At 51.6% G+C, this 13,577-nt stretch overlaps 2 protein-coding genes across 4 annotated transcripts in view; one reads left to right on the plus strand and one right to left on the minus strand.

Annotated features, from left to right (window-relative positions):
• CEP72 (centrosomal protein 72) overlaps positions 1 to 1,092 on the plus strand; it is a 37,818-nt gene extending 36,726 nt beyond the window's left edge. For both annotated transcript variants that reach the window (XM_024247468.3, XM_054555311.2), the window contains exon 12: positions 527 to 1,092. In XM_024247468.3, coding sequence (XP_024103236.2) covers positions 527 to 692 — 166 coding nt within the window. In that variant the 3' untranslated portion in view covers positions 693 to 1,092. The remainder of the gene's footprint in view (positions 1 to 526) is intronic.
• Positions 1,093 to 3,566: 2,474 nt separating this feature from the next.
• TPPP (tubulin polymerization promoting protein) overlaps positions 3,567 to 13,577 on the minus strand; it is a 39,571-nt gene continuing 29,560 nt past the window's right edge. For both annotated transcript variants that reach the window (XM_054555312.1, XM_054555314.2), the window contains exon 4: positions 3,567 to 13,517. In XM_054555312.1, the coding sequence (XP_054411287.1) occupies positions 13,323 to 13,517 (195 nt within the window). In that variant the 3' untranslated portion in view covers positions 3,567 to 13,322. The remainder of the gene's footprint in view (positions 13,518 to 13,577) is intronic.

Here is a 13,577-nt window from a genome sequence, read left to right on the forward strand (position 1 = left end):
ATTTGGAGGTGACAAAGTTGATAAAATGCAATAGCATTTTACTTCTAAAATAAAAATGGTCAACAGCATTAAAGACTAGGACTCTTCTATTACACTATTATGATGTCAAAATTATTATATTTGACTGGGAATTAGAAATATTTCAGTCCATGTATCTTTTCTAGAATTAGAACATTGTTTTGCTAGCCATGAAGTTTATCATCTTCTCATAAAACCCAGCGTAGCTGGAATAGCAAAGGTGCCATTCAGTCACTCATTAGCCTGTTCAGCTCGTTCATTCATTCCATAGGTGCTGAGCAGCACCTCCAAGGCTGCTCCCAGGGGTCAGGGCAGTGGTTGGGAAGGAGGAGGCAGGTGGGTGGTAGCCAGTGGGACACAGAAGGTGATGGGGCCACAGAGATAGGTCTGTGTGCAGGGCCAGGGCAGCTTCATGCCCATGCAGGGAGGTGGACAGGCCCAGCAGGTGAGGGCCACACCGCTGGAGAGGACGGAAGTGCCAAGCAGCCGCTTCCCTGTCGTTCTGCAGCTCCCTGGTCAGCACCAATGAACACCTGCTGCGGGAGCTGAGCCAGGTGCGGGCGCAGCACAGAGCCGAGGTGGAGCAGATGCACTGGAGCTACCAGGAGCTCAAGAAGACCATGGCCCTGTTTCCACACAGCAGCACCAGCCAAGGAGGCTGCCAGGCCTGCTGACTCCTGCAGAGAAGCTGGGCCGCCCCTTACGTTTCCTGGTAAAGTTACATTCTCTGCACCTTTGTACTTCTTTACTGAGTGTACTGGCTGGCAAGAGTTCTCTCTTCTGTTGGTAATTATTTAGGATTTTTGGAATGTATTCAGGGCCTGTAGCTTGGTTTTCTAAAGCACTTCCTAAAATGATATGATTACTCCAAGCCCTTTGCATGTTTTCAGACAGAACACATTGACATATTTTGAGACAAACTGACCATTAATGTTGTATCCAGTATCCTGAGATGAAGTAAATGCAGTGTTTTACTGCCTGATGTGAAAGAGAGTTGCGTATGATAATTAAAGAAAATAATTTTCTGTGTAACAAGCAATCTTTATTTAATAAACAAATACATTGTTCTGAAAAGTTAACTTTTTAAGTGGCTGTATACAAATTATAACTGAGTTTGTCATTCAGTTATTTTATAGAACAAGCTATGCACCATGATAGGTGAGTGGGAATAATTAAGTTCAAAGACTTAACACAAGTGACACTTATAGATGTGGGGGAAAAACCCTTAAAAATATTGTCTTATGATATTAACATATCACAGCGGAAACATCTACCCAAGCCCTGGCTCGCTCTCTTGTTTGCAGTGTAGTTCTGAAAATTATGTCATAATAGGACACAAAACTGGATTTTTAGTTTGGAAATTTCATATCTTATGTCATACTTGCTGTGATTGGTAAGACAAGGTCATTTTTTAAGTGACGTTCAACTGATTTGGGAAGAATGAGCAGGCCTAAGAAGAAAATGCTCTGTGCTAGCTCTGTGTGTGTTGTGTGCCCTTGCTGTGTGTGTGCCCTTGCTGTGTGTGTGCCCTTGCTGTGTGTGTGCGCTAGCTGTGTGTGTGCTAGCTGTGTGTGTGTGCTTGCTCTGTGTGTGTGTGTGCCCTTGTGTGTGTGTGTGCTAGCTGTGTGTGTGTGCTGTGTGCACTGTGTGTGCTTGCTGTTTGTGCTAGCTCTGTGTGCGCTTGCTGTGTGTGTGTGCTTGCTCTGTGTGTGTGTGTGCCCTTGTGTGTGTGTGTGCTAGCTGTGTGTGTGTGCTGTGTGCACTGTGTGTGCTTGCTGTTTGTGCTAGCTCTGTGTGTGCTTGCTGTGTGTGCTAGCTGTGTGTGTGTGTGCACTTGCTCTGTGTACTAGCTGTGTGCATGCTAGCTGTGTGTGCGCTTGCTTTGTGTGTGCTAGCTGTGTGTGCATGCTTGCTGTGTGTGTGTGCTTGTTTGTGTGCTTGCTGTGTGTGTGCTGTGTGCGCTTTGTGTGCTAGTCGTGTGTGTGTGCGCAGTTGCTGTGTGCTAGCTGTGTAATCGCTTGTGTGTGTGTGCACTTGTGTGTGCACTGTGTGTGCATGCACGCATGCACCCTGTGTGTGTGCTGTGTGTGCATGCACGCACGCACCCTGTATGTGTGCTGTGTGTGCACGCGCTGTGTATGTGCACTTGCTGTGTGTGTGCTTGTGTGCTAGCTGTGTGTGTCTGCCAGCTGTGTGTGTGCCTGCTAGCTGTGTGTGTGCGCTTGCTGTGTGTGTGCTGTGTGTGCGCGCTTCTGTGTGTGTGTGTGTGTGTGTGTGGATTGTATCCCTGGGGAAATCAGAGGTGGGACTGCTGTCTCTCCCCTGAAGAGGACTTGCTAGGCTTCAGGCTGCCCTCTTGTGTCACCTCTCTGTCCAGTTGTGGTCATAACTCAGCAGGAAAATGTGTCATACCAAATTTATTTTCTGTAGGGTTGGGATGGGGTTAATTTGTCATCACGTAATTTATGTATGTAAGAGTATTAGAAGATGTTAATATTATTCCACTTTAAGCTTATAGATGCTTACCTCGTTTGGGTTTCATTGAGCTTCTTGGACCTGTGAGTTCATATTTTTCATCAGATTTGGCAAAGTTGCAGCCACTATTCATATTTCTTGTCTGACCCCGTCTCTCACTTCTTCCTCCCTGTCCCCGTCTGGGACTCCAGTTAGCTTTCTGTTAGACTGTGACACTATCTCACAGGTCACTAAACGTGATGCTTTTTCATCCTTGTTCTCTCATCCTTTCCTTCAGATGGTTTTATTGTCCTGTTGCGAGGCTTACTAATCTTTTCTTCCACTTGCCTAATTTGATGTTAAGCTTGTATAGTGAATTTTTTATATCAGAAATTAGATATATTTTTAGTTCTAAAATTCCATTTGAGGCTGGGCAGGGTGGCTCACACCTGTAATCCCAGCACTTTGGGAGGCTGAGGCAGGAGGATCACTTGAGGCCAGGAGTTGGAGACCAGCCTGACCAACATGGCGAAACTCCATCTCTGCTAAAAATGAAAATTAGCCGGGCATGGTGGTGGGCACCTGTAGTCCCAGCTTCTTGGGCTGAGGCAGGAGAATCCTTTGAACCTGGGAGGCGGAGGTTGCAGTGAGCCAAGATTGCACCACTGCACTCCAGCCTGGACGACAGAGCAAGACTCCGTCTCAAAAAAAAAAAAAAAAAAAAACTCCATTTGATTCTTTTCATTAGTTTTATATCCCATTATGTTCACATTTCCATTAACTCCTTAACCATGTTTTTAACAGGTTTACTAGAAATTCCCAACTGTTCCAAAGTGGTTGTACCAGCAGGCGCGACTGCTAGTTGTGTATGACCACGTCTGCCGGTCCATGTTTTCAGCACCCATTGCCTGAAGTGTTAGCAACCTCACTCCGGTGGGTGTGGGGTGGCGGAGGGAGTGGGGTGGCAGGGGGCGCGGGGTGGCGGGGGGCGCGGCGTGGCGGGGGGCGCGGGGTGGCGGGGGGCGCGGGGTGGCGGGGGGCGCGGGGTGGCGGGGGGCGCGGGGTGGCGGGGGGCGCGGGGTGGCGGAGGGTGTGGGGTAGGCCTCTTTCTGGTTTCATTGGCTTCTCCTTGTTCAGCCCCTTCTCGCGTGTCTGCGGCTCACCGGGATTTCCTGTTTGTAAAGTACCTATTCAAGTATTTTCCCTACTTTTCTATTGGGTGGTCTGTCTCATTTATTTGCAGGTGTTATTTATGATTCTGGGTAGTAGTGCTTTGTGAGTTACATTTGCAAATAGCTTTTCTTGTCTTTTTATTTTAATGGTGTCTTTTAAGAGAAATTTTAAACTTTAATATGGCCCAATGTATCAATATTTTCTTTCATGATTAAAGCATTTTGGATCCTAATTTTTAATAATCTTTACTTTGCCTTGATCATAAAGATACTCTGTTATCTTCCAAAGAATTTTATAGTTTTGTGTATTTTGGATTTTGGATATAGATTCTACCCAGAATTGATTTTTGTGCCTGTTGTGAAGCTTAAGGATCCAGTTTCATTGTGTTGCAGACATAAGCCGTTTTCCCAGCCCCGGCCACTGAAGATTCCTTTGTCAGGATGATCTCTGTGTCCGTTTCTGCATCTCCTTGTCTGTCTCTGCCAATACCACACACTGTAGGGCGCGTATCTCCATCTTATGTTGGGATGTCTTGGCTGTTTTTGACCCTTTGTGTTTCATACATTTTAGAACTAGCCGGTTGAGTTGGGATTTTGTTTGGGATTGTATTGAACCTGTAGATCAACTTGGGAATCATTGACATACTTGTAATACTGGGTTTTACAAGCCCTGAACACAGTATCTGTCTCTCCAAATGTTAGGGCTCCTTCAGCAGGTGTTAATACTGCCTGATACTTTTCACAGTGGTCTTGTATGTCTTTTGTTACATTTAATCCTAGGTCCTTGTTATTTTGTGATGCTGTTTTTAAAAATTGCTTGGATTTCATTTTCCTAATTATGTGTTGCCATTTCATGGAAATTCAATTTTTGTGTATTAATTTGTATCGAGCAATCTAGTAATTTTAATCATTTGCCTGTAGCTGTTTTCTCATTTTTAGGCACACAGTCATGTTTTCTATGAGTAATGGGTTTTCTTTCCCATTCCTGTTGTTCTGGAGATTTACTTTATGTTTTTATTTTTGTTTTGTGTTTTGCTTTTCTACACTGGTCGGAACCCCTAGTGCAGTGCTGATTAGAGGCGGTAATAGAGTGGGCATCGTTGTCTTCTTCCTGATATTCAAAGGGGTGATAAATTCTCACCATTTATCCACTCACTTGTAATAGATTTCTTTTGTTTGTTTTAAAGCTTCTTCTATCAATAATTCGTGTCAAGAATGGATGAATTTTATCACTTTTTCTGCTGTGATTGAGATGACCATGATTTTTATCATTTAATATATTGATGTGTTTAATGACCATAATTTGCTGTTGTTAAAAATAAACCTTGAATTTCTGAGATAAGTCCAACTTAATAATTATGGATTTTCTTCTACATACATATTGTTATATTTGGTTTGTTAATATTTGGTTTAGCATTTTGTAGCCCAGCTATACCATCTACCACCTGTGGCTTCCTCACAGGATTGTCGTGAAGGTGAAATGAGTTCGTATGAATAGGACTCTCGGGCAGCATCTGGTGCGTCCTGAACACTGGGTAGCTGCGTGCTCTAGTACGGTGGTTAGTATCTCTCTTCACAGGTGACAGCCACTTACGATTTTCCTTTGTAATGCTATTCTTGAAAGGATTCGCATATTTACACCACCGTAAAATGAGCTAGGTTGTGTATTCTTTCTCCATTCTCTAGGAGAATTTACTTAAGATAATAATTATTTCTTCTATGGATGTTTGATGGAACTTGCTGGTGAAGTCACTTGTGCCTGGAACTTTCTTTGTCAGGAGGTTTGACAACTGATCCAGTATAACTCAGTGTTCCAGGATGTGGCAGAGCCATTCACACAGACCATCCTTATGTCCCCCTTGCCTTTACGCTGCATATCCCTGAGTTGGGTTGGGGCCGTGTGACTACTGAGCAACAGCCTGTGCGTGGGACTGAGGTGAGTCATTTCAGGGCCAGAGCAGCGGGAGCTGGTGTGTCACTTTGATGGCTTCCCTACCAGTGACCTGGGCAGCTGCATCACAGGACTAGGAAGCCTGTTTGTCTTCTGTTAGAAGAGATCTCGTTATTCCTGAAGTTGGACGTTGTGTGAGTAATACATTTTATGTGTCCAGCCACTGAGGTGTTAGGTGTTTTCTTTTGTAGCTGGCAGTGACTTCCCCTACGTCACAGGGCTGAGTAGGCTTTCCATTTCTTTTGGAGTTAGTTTTTGTAAGTTATGTGTCTCTAAGAATTGGTCCATATTGTCTTAATTTTCCATTTTGGGGGGTATAACACACATAATTTGAATGGCTTAAGCATTTGAAGTTGTGTGTGTCTCTGTGGCAGAGATGTAGGGACAGCTGTGTCCCTTCAAACAAGACCTTGCCATCCAGGGGCAGGGAGCCTAGGGGCAGAGACCATCTCCAGCCACCATGCTGTCAGGCTGTGCCTGGGCTCTGGAGCTGAGGACACACTCATCCAGGCAGCCGCAGCCAGTGTCCAAGCAGGCAGGGCCTGGGCCTAATGCAAACCACAGGGAGCTCCCTAGCAGGCCATTTCCAGAGCCTCCCTGAGGCCTTCCGGCTGCCCTGCCTCCTCCTCTTGTGCTGTTCAGGGGCATTCCTCACCAGTGAGCCTCTTGTGATACAAAGGCCACCTCAGCATCTGCCTCCCGGGGATTCAGCCCATTCTTGGCCATTCTTCATATTCATTGTTTGAACTTTCTCTTCAGTCCTTTCAAAAAAATACCCTTTGCCTCCATTTTCTTTTCAATTTCTGATCTGATCTATCGTTAGCCATACTGAAATTACAAATAAATATGGGTTAAAATATTATTTTATCAATTTCCCTGTTCTGTGTTTCTTTCTCTTGTTTTATCAGCGAATCTGATTGATCCACCATCTCATTAGTTTAAATCTGCCATCTCATTTTGCGCTGTTTGTTCTATTCCATGGTTTTTTCCCTCTTCACTTTTGCCACTTTTAGATGATCTCCTGTCATCCCGCTGTCCCTCTGCTCGTTTGGAGACTGTGTACTGTGCTTCTGTTCCATGCTTACAGCATGTGCGTGTTTAGTCCATGCTGTCACCCACCTCTGGGGTTGGTTCCTCGAGTGCAAGGTGCGCGTCCCTCCCCATGCTCCTGTTCTGCTCACCTGTGGGGGTTCCCAAGTATTTTTATGAAACATTTTAATCTCACAAAGTATTGATATAGCCACTGTTAATTTGGAGTTATTGACCTATTTATTCTCTTTGCTCCACTTGCTTCACAGACCAGACATGCCATTTGAGATCACCTTTGCTTTCTGCATTTAGAATTTCTTTTAACGTCTGCTGGTGGCAAATTCTCTTTTCATTGTCCAAAAATGCCTTTATTGTATCCTCATTTTGGAAAACTGTTTCGCTGGGCTAGTATCTCAGGTTGGCATTTTTTTTTTATAGCAGCCTGTGATGACATCGTCCTGTTTTGGAGGGCTGTGGTGGTGTTCACAGTGTTCATGTCCATTCCCCTTGAATCTAGACCCCACCCAGGGCTACACCAGGGCTAGACCAGGACTCAACACCTGACAGATGGCTGGTCCGCCTGCTCCTCCTTCACAGTCCTCCTGTCTGGATGAGGAAGCGAGAGACTCCCTCAGGCAAAGGGGACACAAGGCCCTCGGCCCTGTGAGCTTCAGCCCAGTGGAGGCCCTCAGCACACTCCCCACCTGGGGCCCCTCCAGTACCCGTCCTCTGTTATCACCTGTTACAGACACGTGTGCTCCAAGGAACAGAGAAATCCATGTTTTAACACCTTTATTTGTCACTTTACCAACTTGACACACAATGTTAACGACAGCAGACACAGGGGCAGTGTGCACACAGACACGAGCTGTTTCACTACAGGTTTGCAAGCCAGGCTCAACAGCAAGTCCAACAGGCAACACCACGCCTCTCACCTGCAGGAGGGACAGCAGGGCCACCCCACCCTGCGGACGTCCCCGGTGAGTGCGGTTTAGACGTCGGCAGAAGTGCCTTTCAGAGTCAGAACAGCCATGACGTGGACATCACCCGTCACACTGATAAAGTGATGCGCTCAGTACTCCCTAATGTTAATCACACAGTGTAAAAATATATTGCACATATATATATATATATAAATTTGTTTCCCTTCCTTGAAAAAAACTTAGTACAAACTAGTAGTTACACGATCCCTTTCAAGTTTCTCTTGAGTTGTGCAGATTTCCTTTGTGGTTTGGCTTGGTTTAGTTTTTTAAGAGGTGGAAAGAAAGAAGTAAAGCATCTCGATGTGCCCAGGACTCCCCATCACATGCCCGGGGACAGACGCTGCACCCTGGACCGCCAGAGCTCACCAAGTGTTCAGTAGTAAGAGGAGGAAAGATGCAGGTTCAGTGTTTGAAGGACGTTCTAGCCTATTGATACCATCACGGCCCAGCCTCATTGTCCCCCTGTGCCATCCCCTCGTGGTGTGTGCTGTGGGGTGGGAGGGTGGCCAGTGCACGCGTGATTGCCCACAGAAGGAGATGAGCTGGGCCAGTAGAGGGACAGATAAGTGTCCAGGGCTAAGGCGTCTCCATCTCAACTCCTCCCCACTCCACTTGTACAGCAGAAGGGGCCACAGGCATGCGTGAGCACACAGGACAGGCCCTGTGCCAACAAAACACCATTCACAAAAGCAGGCAGCTGCAGCAGTCCAGGACAGGGGCTAGGGTAGGAGGTGACGCCCACGCAGGGCTGCTGTGGTCGGCCTTGAGCTGGCATCCCTGGGGCCCGGGATGGAGCGGCACCGACAGGCAAGTGGGGCGGCCACAGGACGTGATGCCAGCCCAACTCCACCATCTGTGCCCAAACTTGGATAGGATATTAGAAGGTGTAAAAATAGTCCAGTATAAATATATATCTTCTGCTACAATATTTTAAACATATAATTTGAACTTTAATTTTGGTAACACTAACTGTTAGGAACACTACCTGGTTGCTTATCCTACAGCAGTAAATAAAAATAAGTATCTGGTGTGAACAGTCTTCTCAACGCTCTCCCTCTGCCTTTCTCCTTTCCTGATGCTGAGACACGATCAGCGCTGTCCTCCCGACAGAACCTGTCCCTGTGTCCTGGTGTCACCCCTGACAGAACCTGTCCCTGTGTCCTGGTGTCACCCCCAACAGAACCTCTCCCTCTCTCCTCGTGTCACCCCGACAGAACCTGTCCCTCTCTCCTGGTGTCACCCAACAGAACCTGTCCCTGTGTCCTAGCGTCACCCCCGACAGAACCTGTCCCACTCTCCTGGTGTCACCCCAACAGAACCTGTCCCTGTGTCCTGGTGTCACCCCCAACAGAACCTGTCCCTCTCTCCTTGTGTCACCCACTGACAGAACCTGTCCCTATCTCTTGTCACCCCCGACAGAACCTGTCCCTCTCTCCTGGTGTCACCCCCAACAGAACCTGTCCCTCTCCTGGTGCCACCCACTGACAGAACCTGTCCCTGTGTCCTGGTGTCACCCCCGACAGAACCTGTCCCTGTGTCCCGGTGTCACCCTGACAGAACCTGTCCTTGTGTCCTGGTGTCACCCCCGACAGAACCTGTCCCTCTCTGTGTCACCCACTGACAGAACCTGTCCCTATCTCTTGTCACCCCCAACAGAACCTGTCCCTGTGTCCCGGTGTCACCCCGACAGAACCTGTCCCTGTGTCCCGGTGTCACCGCGACAGAACCTGTCCTTGTGTCCTGGTGTCACCCGACAGAACCTGTCTCTCTCTCCTCATGTCACCCACTGACAGAACCTGTCCCTCTCTCCTCATGTCACCCGACAGAACCTGTCCCTGTGTCCTGGTGTCACCCCCGACAACCTGTCCCACTCTCCTGGTGTCACCCCAACAGAACCTGTCCCTCTCTCCTGGTGTCACCCCCGACAGAACCTGTCCCTCTCCTGGTGTCACCCCCAACAGAACCTATCCCTCTCTCCTGGTGTCACCCCCCCAGAGAACCTGTCCCTCTCGCCTGATGTCACCCCCGACAGAACCTGTCCTTGTGTCCTGGTGTCACCCCCAAGAGAACCTGTCCCTCTCTCCTCGTGTCACCCACTGACAGAACCTGTCCCTCTCTCCTGGTGTCACCCCCAACAGAACCTGTCCCTGTGTCCTGGTGTCACCCTGCAGAACCTGTCCCTCTCTCCTCTTGTCACCCCGACAGAACCTGTCCTTCTCTCCTGGTGTCACCCCCGACAGAACCTGTCCCTCTCTGCTGGTGTCACCCCCCCCCCCAGAACCTGTCCCTATCTCCTCTTGTCACCCCCGACAGAACCTGTCCCTCTCTCCTGGTGTCACCGCCCCCCACAGAACCTGTCTGTCTCTCCTGGTGTCATCCCCCACAGAACCTGTCCCTGCGTCCTGCTGTCACCCCTACAGAACCTGTCTCTTTGTCCTGGTGTCACCCTGACAGAACCTGTCCCTCTCTCCTGGTTTGCAGGTTGTGCAGTTTGTTATTCACAAATACACATTTATTTTCTGTTGAACCATGGTTAGTAGAAGCTAATTGGCAGCGCATAAAAACATGCAGAAGAGAACACACACCTGCCTGAATTCACGATATTCAGAAACTGACTGAGGAAGATGCACGGGTCTGTTATGTGCAGTGGGGCTGCCGTCCAAACAATGTTCTGTGTTCGGAGGCGGCACACAGATGCGATTACGGATTCCACAGACAAGTTGTAACTGACAATGGTGACAGCTATGTCCTCGTGACTTTTTGCTACCCCTCCTGGCCAGGTGACAGAGATGGCAGCCGAGTGGGTGTTTTCAAAGATTCGCTTTGGAGCCGAGCGGAGAAGGGTGCTCTCCTGGCTCCCGCGTGTCTGAGGAAAGCCTGGAGGCTGCTGGGGGAGGGTGGGACCCCGGAGTGGCCGTGCCTGTGACTCGTGGGCACCAACCCTGGAAGTGTGGAGGGAGAGTGGGGGCGTGGGGCCTCTCCCTCCAGGATCCTAGGGTGCTCCAGGCCAGGACGGGCTGGTGCCACAGCAGCCTCGATCTCATTCGTGAAACCCACAGGCGTGTCCTAGGGTTCAGGATGCACGCCACGATTTTCCTCAGAGTGAAGGGACCACTTCTGTGAAGGAGCTCACCTCCGGGGGCCAAGATGGGAGCCACGAGCCCCGCCGCTCCGGCCGCTCCAGCCAGGTCTGGGAAGGGCTGTGGTGAGTTGGTGCTCGCCGCGTGGACGAGGTGACCCGTCGGTGACGGCCTGCTCCCTGCGAGGTCGGGTGGTGCCCGGGCTGGGCGGAGGCACTTCTCGTGCTCAGGGCCGGTTTCTGGTGTGCTCCCGATGCGCTTGGCTCTTTTCTCGAGGCCGTTCTTGTCTGAGGCCAACCAGGGACCAGGACGCTGCCTCCTGGTGCCCAGCGCCTCTCCTCAGTGTCCCTCGTCCCCACAGACCGGAGCAGGGCCTGGCGAGCCTCTGTGCCTGCCGTGTGGTGTGAGGACCCGCGGACCCCAACCCGCCCGTCCCTCCGTCCTGACCCGGCGCCAGGCTCAGCTCCAGGGCGAGGGCCTCTGGAGTCACTTTCGTTCTGCGTGGCTTGGCCGTGACTGTGGGGACCGGGCTGCCCACAGACGGAAAAAAAGGAGAAATGCAGCCTGGGACCAGGAGACGCAGCCCAGGGTGGAGCTGCGCTGGGGCCAGGGAGGCCAAGGAGGGCAGGAGTCTGAGGGTGTAAGGGTGCCAGGGTCTTCCGGGTCTCAGGCTTCGGGACCTGAGGAGCCACCCTGTTTGGTGAGCACTCGTCCTCGGCCTCTTCAGCACAAGGGCTTTGGAGTTGTGATGGGCTGTGATCAGGTGATTCTGGTGGCCGCTCGTCTGTGATCGGGTGATTCCGCACTGCACATTCAGAGTTGTTTTCAAATGTTTCCGCACATTAGTTCTGCCTTTCACACGCGGTCCAGCCAGGTTCAGCGGGGGCACAGGGCTGGGCTTGGGCACCCCCTGCCTTCCCCAGGCTGGTGAGGTGACATCCTAAAGGAGCCACGAAGCCTGAGGTCCATTTTTCCTTGGTCTTTATTGCCAGGCACCATGAACTTCCCAGCCCTGCCATGGAAGCTACCTGCCAGGTCCTCCCCATCCTCAGGTGGAGGCTTCTCTGTTGAGGGGCCTCGGAGACCCCTAGCCCTCAGTGGACCATGCTGGCTGGGAGCTCCGCCCTGGGGCTCCTGCTCTGCTCAGGTAGGGGGAGTCCTTCCACGGGGCTGTGGCTGCAGCAGGTGCACTCTTGGGAGTCGGGGAGGCGGGTGGCGCTCATGCGTGCCAGTGAGGGAGGTGCCTCGCCGTCCTCCTGTACTGTGAGCGTGGCCCTGGGCAGCCCCCTGCCCTGGCCAGAGCCTGACCATAGCCACGGGCTAACAGGCTGTGGAAGAGTTTCCTCAAGACTGCCGCAGGCTCATCCGCAGGTAGACTCCAGAACCACGGCCCAGCAGGTCACACGTGCGGCTGTGGCTGTGTGCATGCCAAGGGACAGTGGCAGTGTGCCATTGTGACGGCAGGTGGCCACACCCATCAGCCTCCCCAGGAGGGAGCAGGAGCGGCGGCTTCTCCCCAGGTGCAGACAGGCAAGGGCGGGCCACCTGGGTGTGTCCTGGCAGTGTGGAGTGTCCTGGATGGGCTCTGCTCAGCCCCCTGCTGGCAGAGAAACCCCCACAGACACTGCAGGCCTGGGGGTCCTCCCTAGTGTCCTGCTCTCCGGGGGGGTCGGGGGTGTTGGCCAGGAGAGGTTAGGCCAAGCCATTTCGGGAGAGTTGAAGAAGATGCTTGGGCTGTGGCAATGGGAGGTCTGCGAGCAAACAGGGTGCAGCTAGCGAGGACGGGCGAGCGGGAGGGCCGGGCAGAGGCCCTGTCATGCGATGAGGCGAGGAGTGTCTCGGCACTTCGTGTCTCTTGCCTGGCAACACCACGGGGACCAGACATTCTGAATCTTCCCAGACCCGCTCTGAGAACACAGGCAGCCACCGCATCTTCTCAGGAAAGCAAAGCGAGCCTGCTCCACCTTCACAGTCCAAGCCACTGTGGTCAGCTGGGAAGCCGCCCACTACCCCCCACAGCTTTCCTTTTACCAAGGTTGCCCTTGGCACAGAGCTGGCCTGTAGGCATGTGTGCACACGTGTGTCCATGTGACCGGCTTCCCCACACATGTGCCAGGTGCCCAGCACCCCCTCCAGGTGGCCTCACTCTGCCCTTTGCCCAGGAAAGCAGGAAGGCCCCGTGGTGTCCGCTGCATGCAGGACAGGCCTCGGGCCCACAGACACCTCCCACGTTCGGTGTGGGGCCAACTCCGTGTTAGTTGCCTGCTGGTTGGGGTTAGCTCCTGCCGCCCTCAGGGCTCCTGGAAGGTGTCTGCGGCTCAGGAGGTCAGCACAGCCTCCTGTTGCCATGACAGCCAGCTCCTTTAAAACGCCCCTTTGACCTGCAAACCACGTGCCCAGTGTGGTGTGATCCGCGAGACACTTTGGAAATGGCTGAGGATGAGGCAGGTGTATTAGGAGGGTCAGTGAACTGGGGCCCAAACCTGGTTTGAGAGGGGAGTGCTGGGGGCATCCGGCAGGAGGAGGGGCACCCGTCTGAGTTCTGCCCCAGTGAGCACAGGAATGTAATGAAGTGCGAGGTGACAGAGTCCCTGCTCCGGGGACACCGGCAGTGCCACGGGGCATGGAGCGGGGGCTACTTGCCCCCTTGCACCTTCTGGTCGTAGGTGCCTGCGTGCTTGTAGCCGGACACATAGCCCGACTCGTCCACCAGGTCCACGCGGCCAGCCTTGCCCTTGCCCTTGCCAGAGGGGTCGAAGCGCTCCTTGTGGGAGCCCGTGAACTTGGTGGTGTCCGTGAGCCTTGACACGGTGGGCGACGAGATGGCTTTCTGCAAGAGGAGCGGGAGGAAGGGGGCAGGCGAGTTGGGAGCCAGGTGAGGCCAGCAGGT

The sequence above is a fragment of the Pongo abelii genome, chromosome 4, assembly GCF_028885655.2.
Source record: "Pongo abelii isolate AG06213 chromosome 4, NHGRI_mPonAbe1-v2.0_pri, whole genome shotgun sequence".
Classification (NCBI taxonomy): Eukaryota; Metazoa; Chordata; class Mammalia; order Primates; family Hominidae; genus Pongo; species Pongo abelii.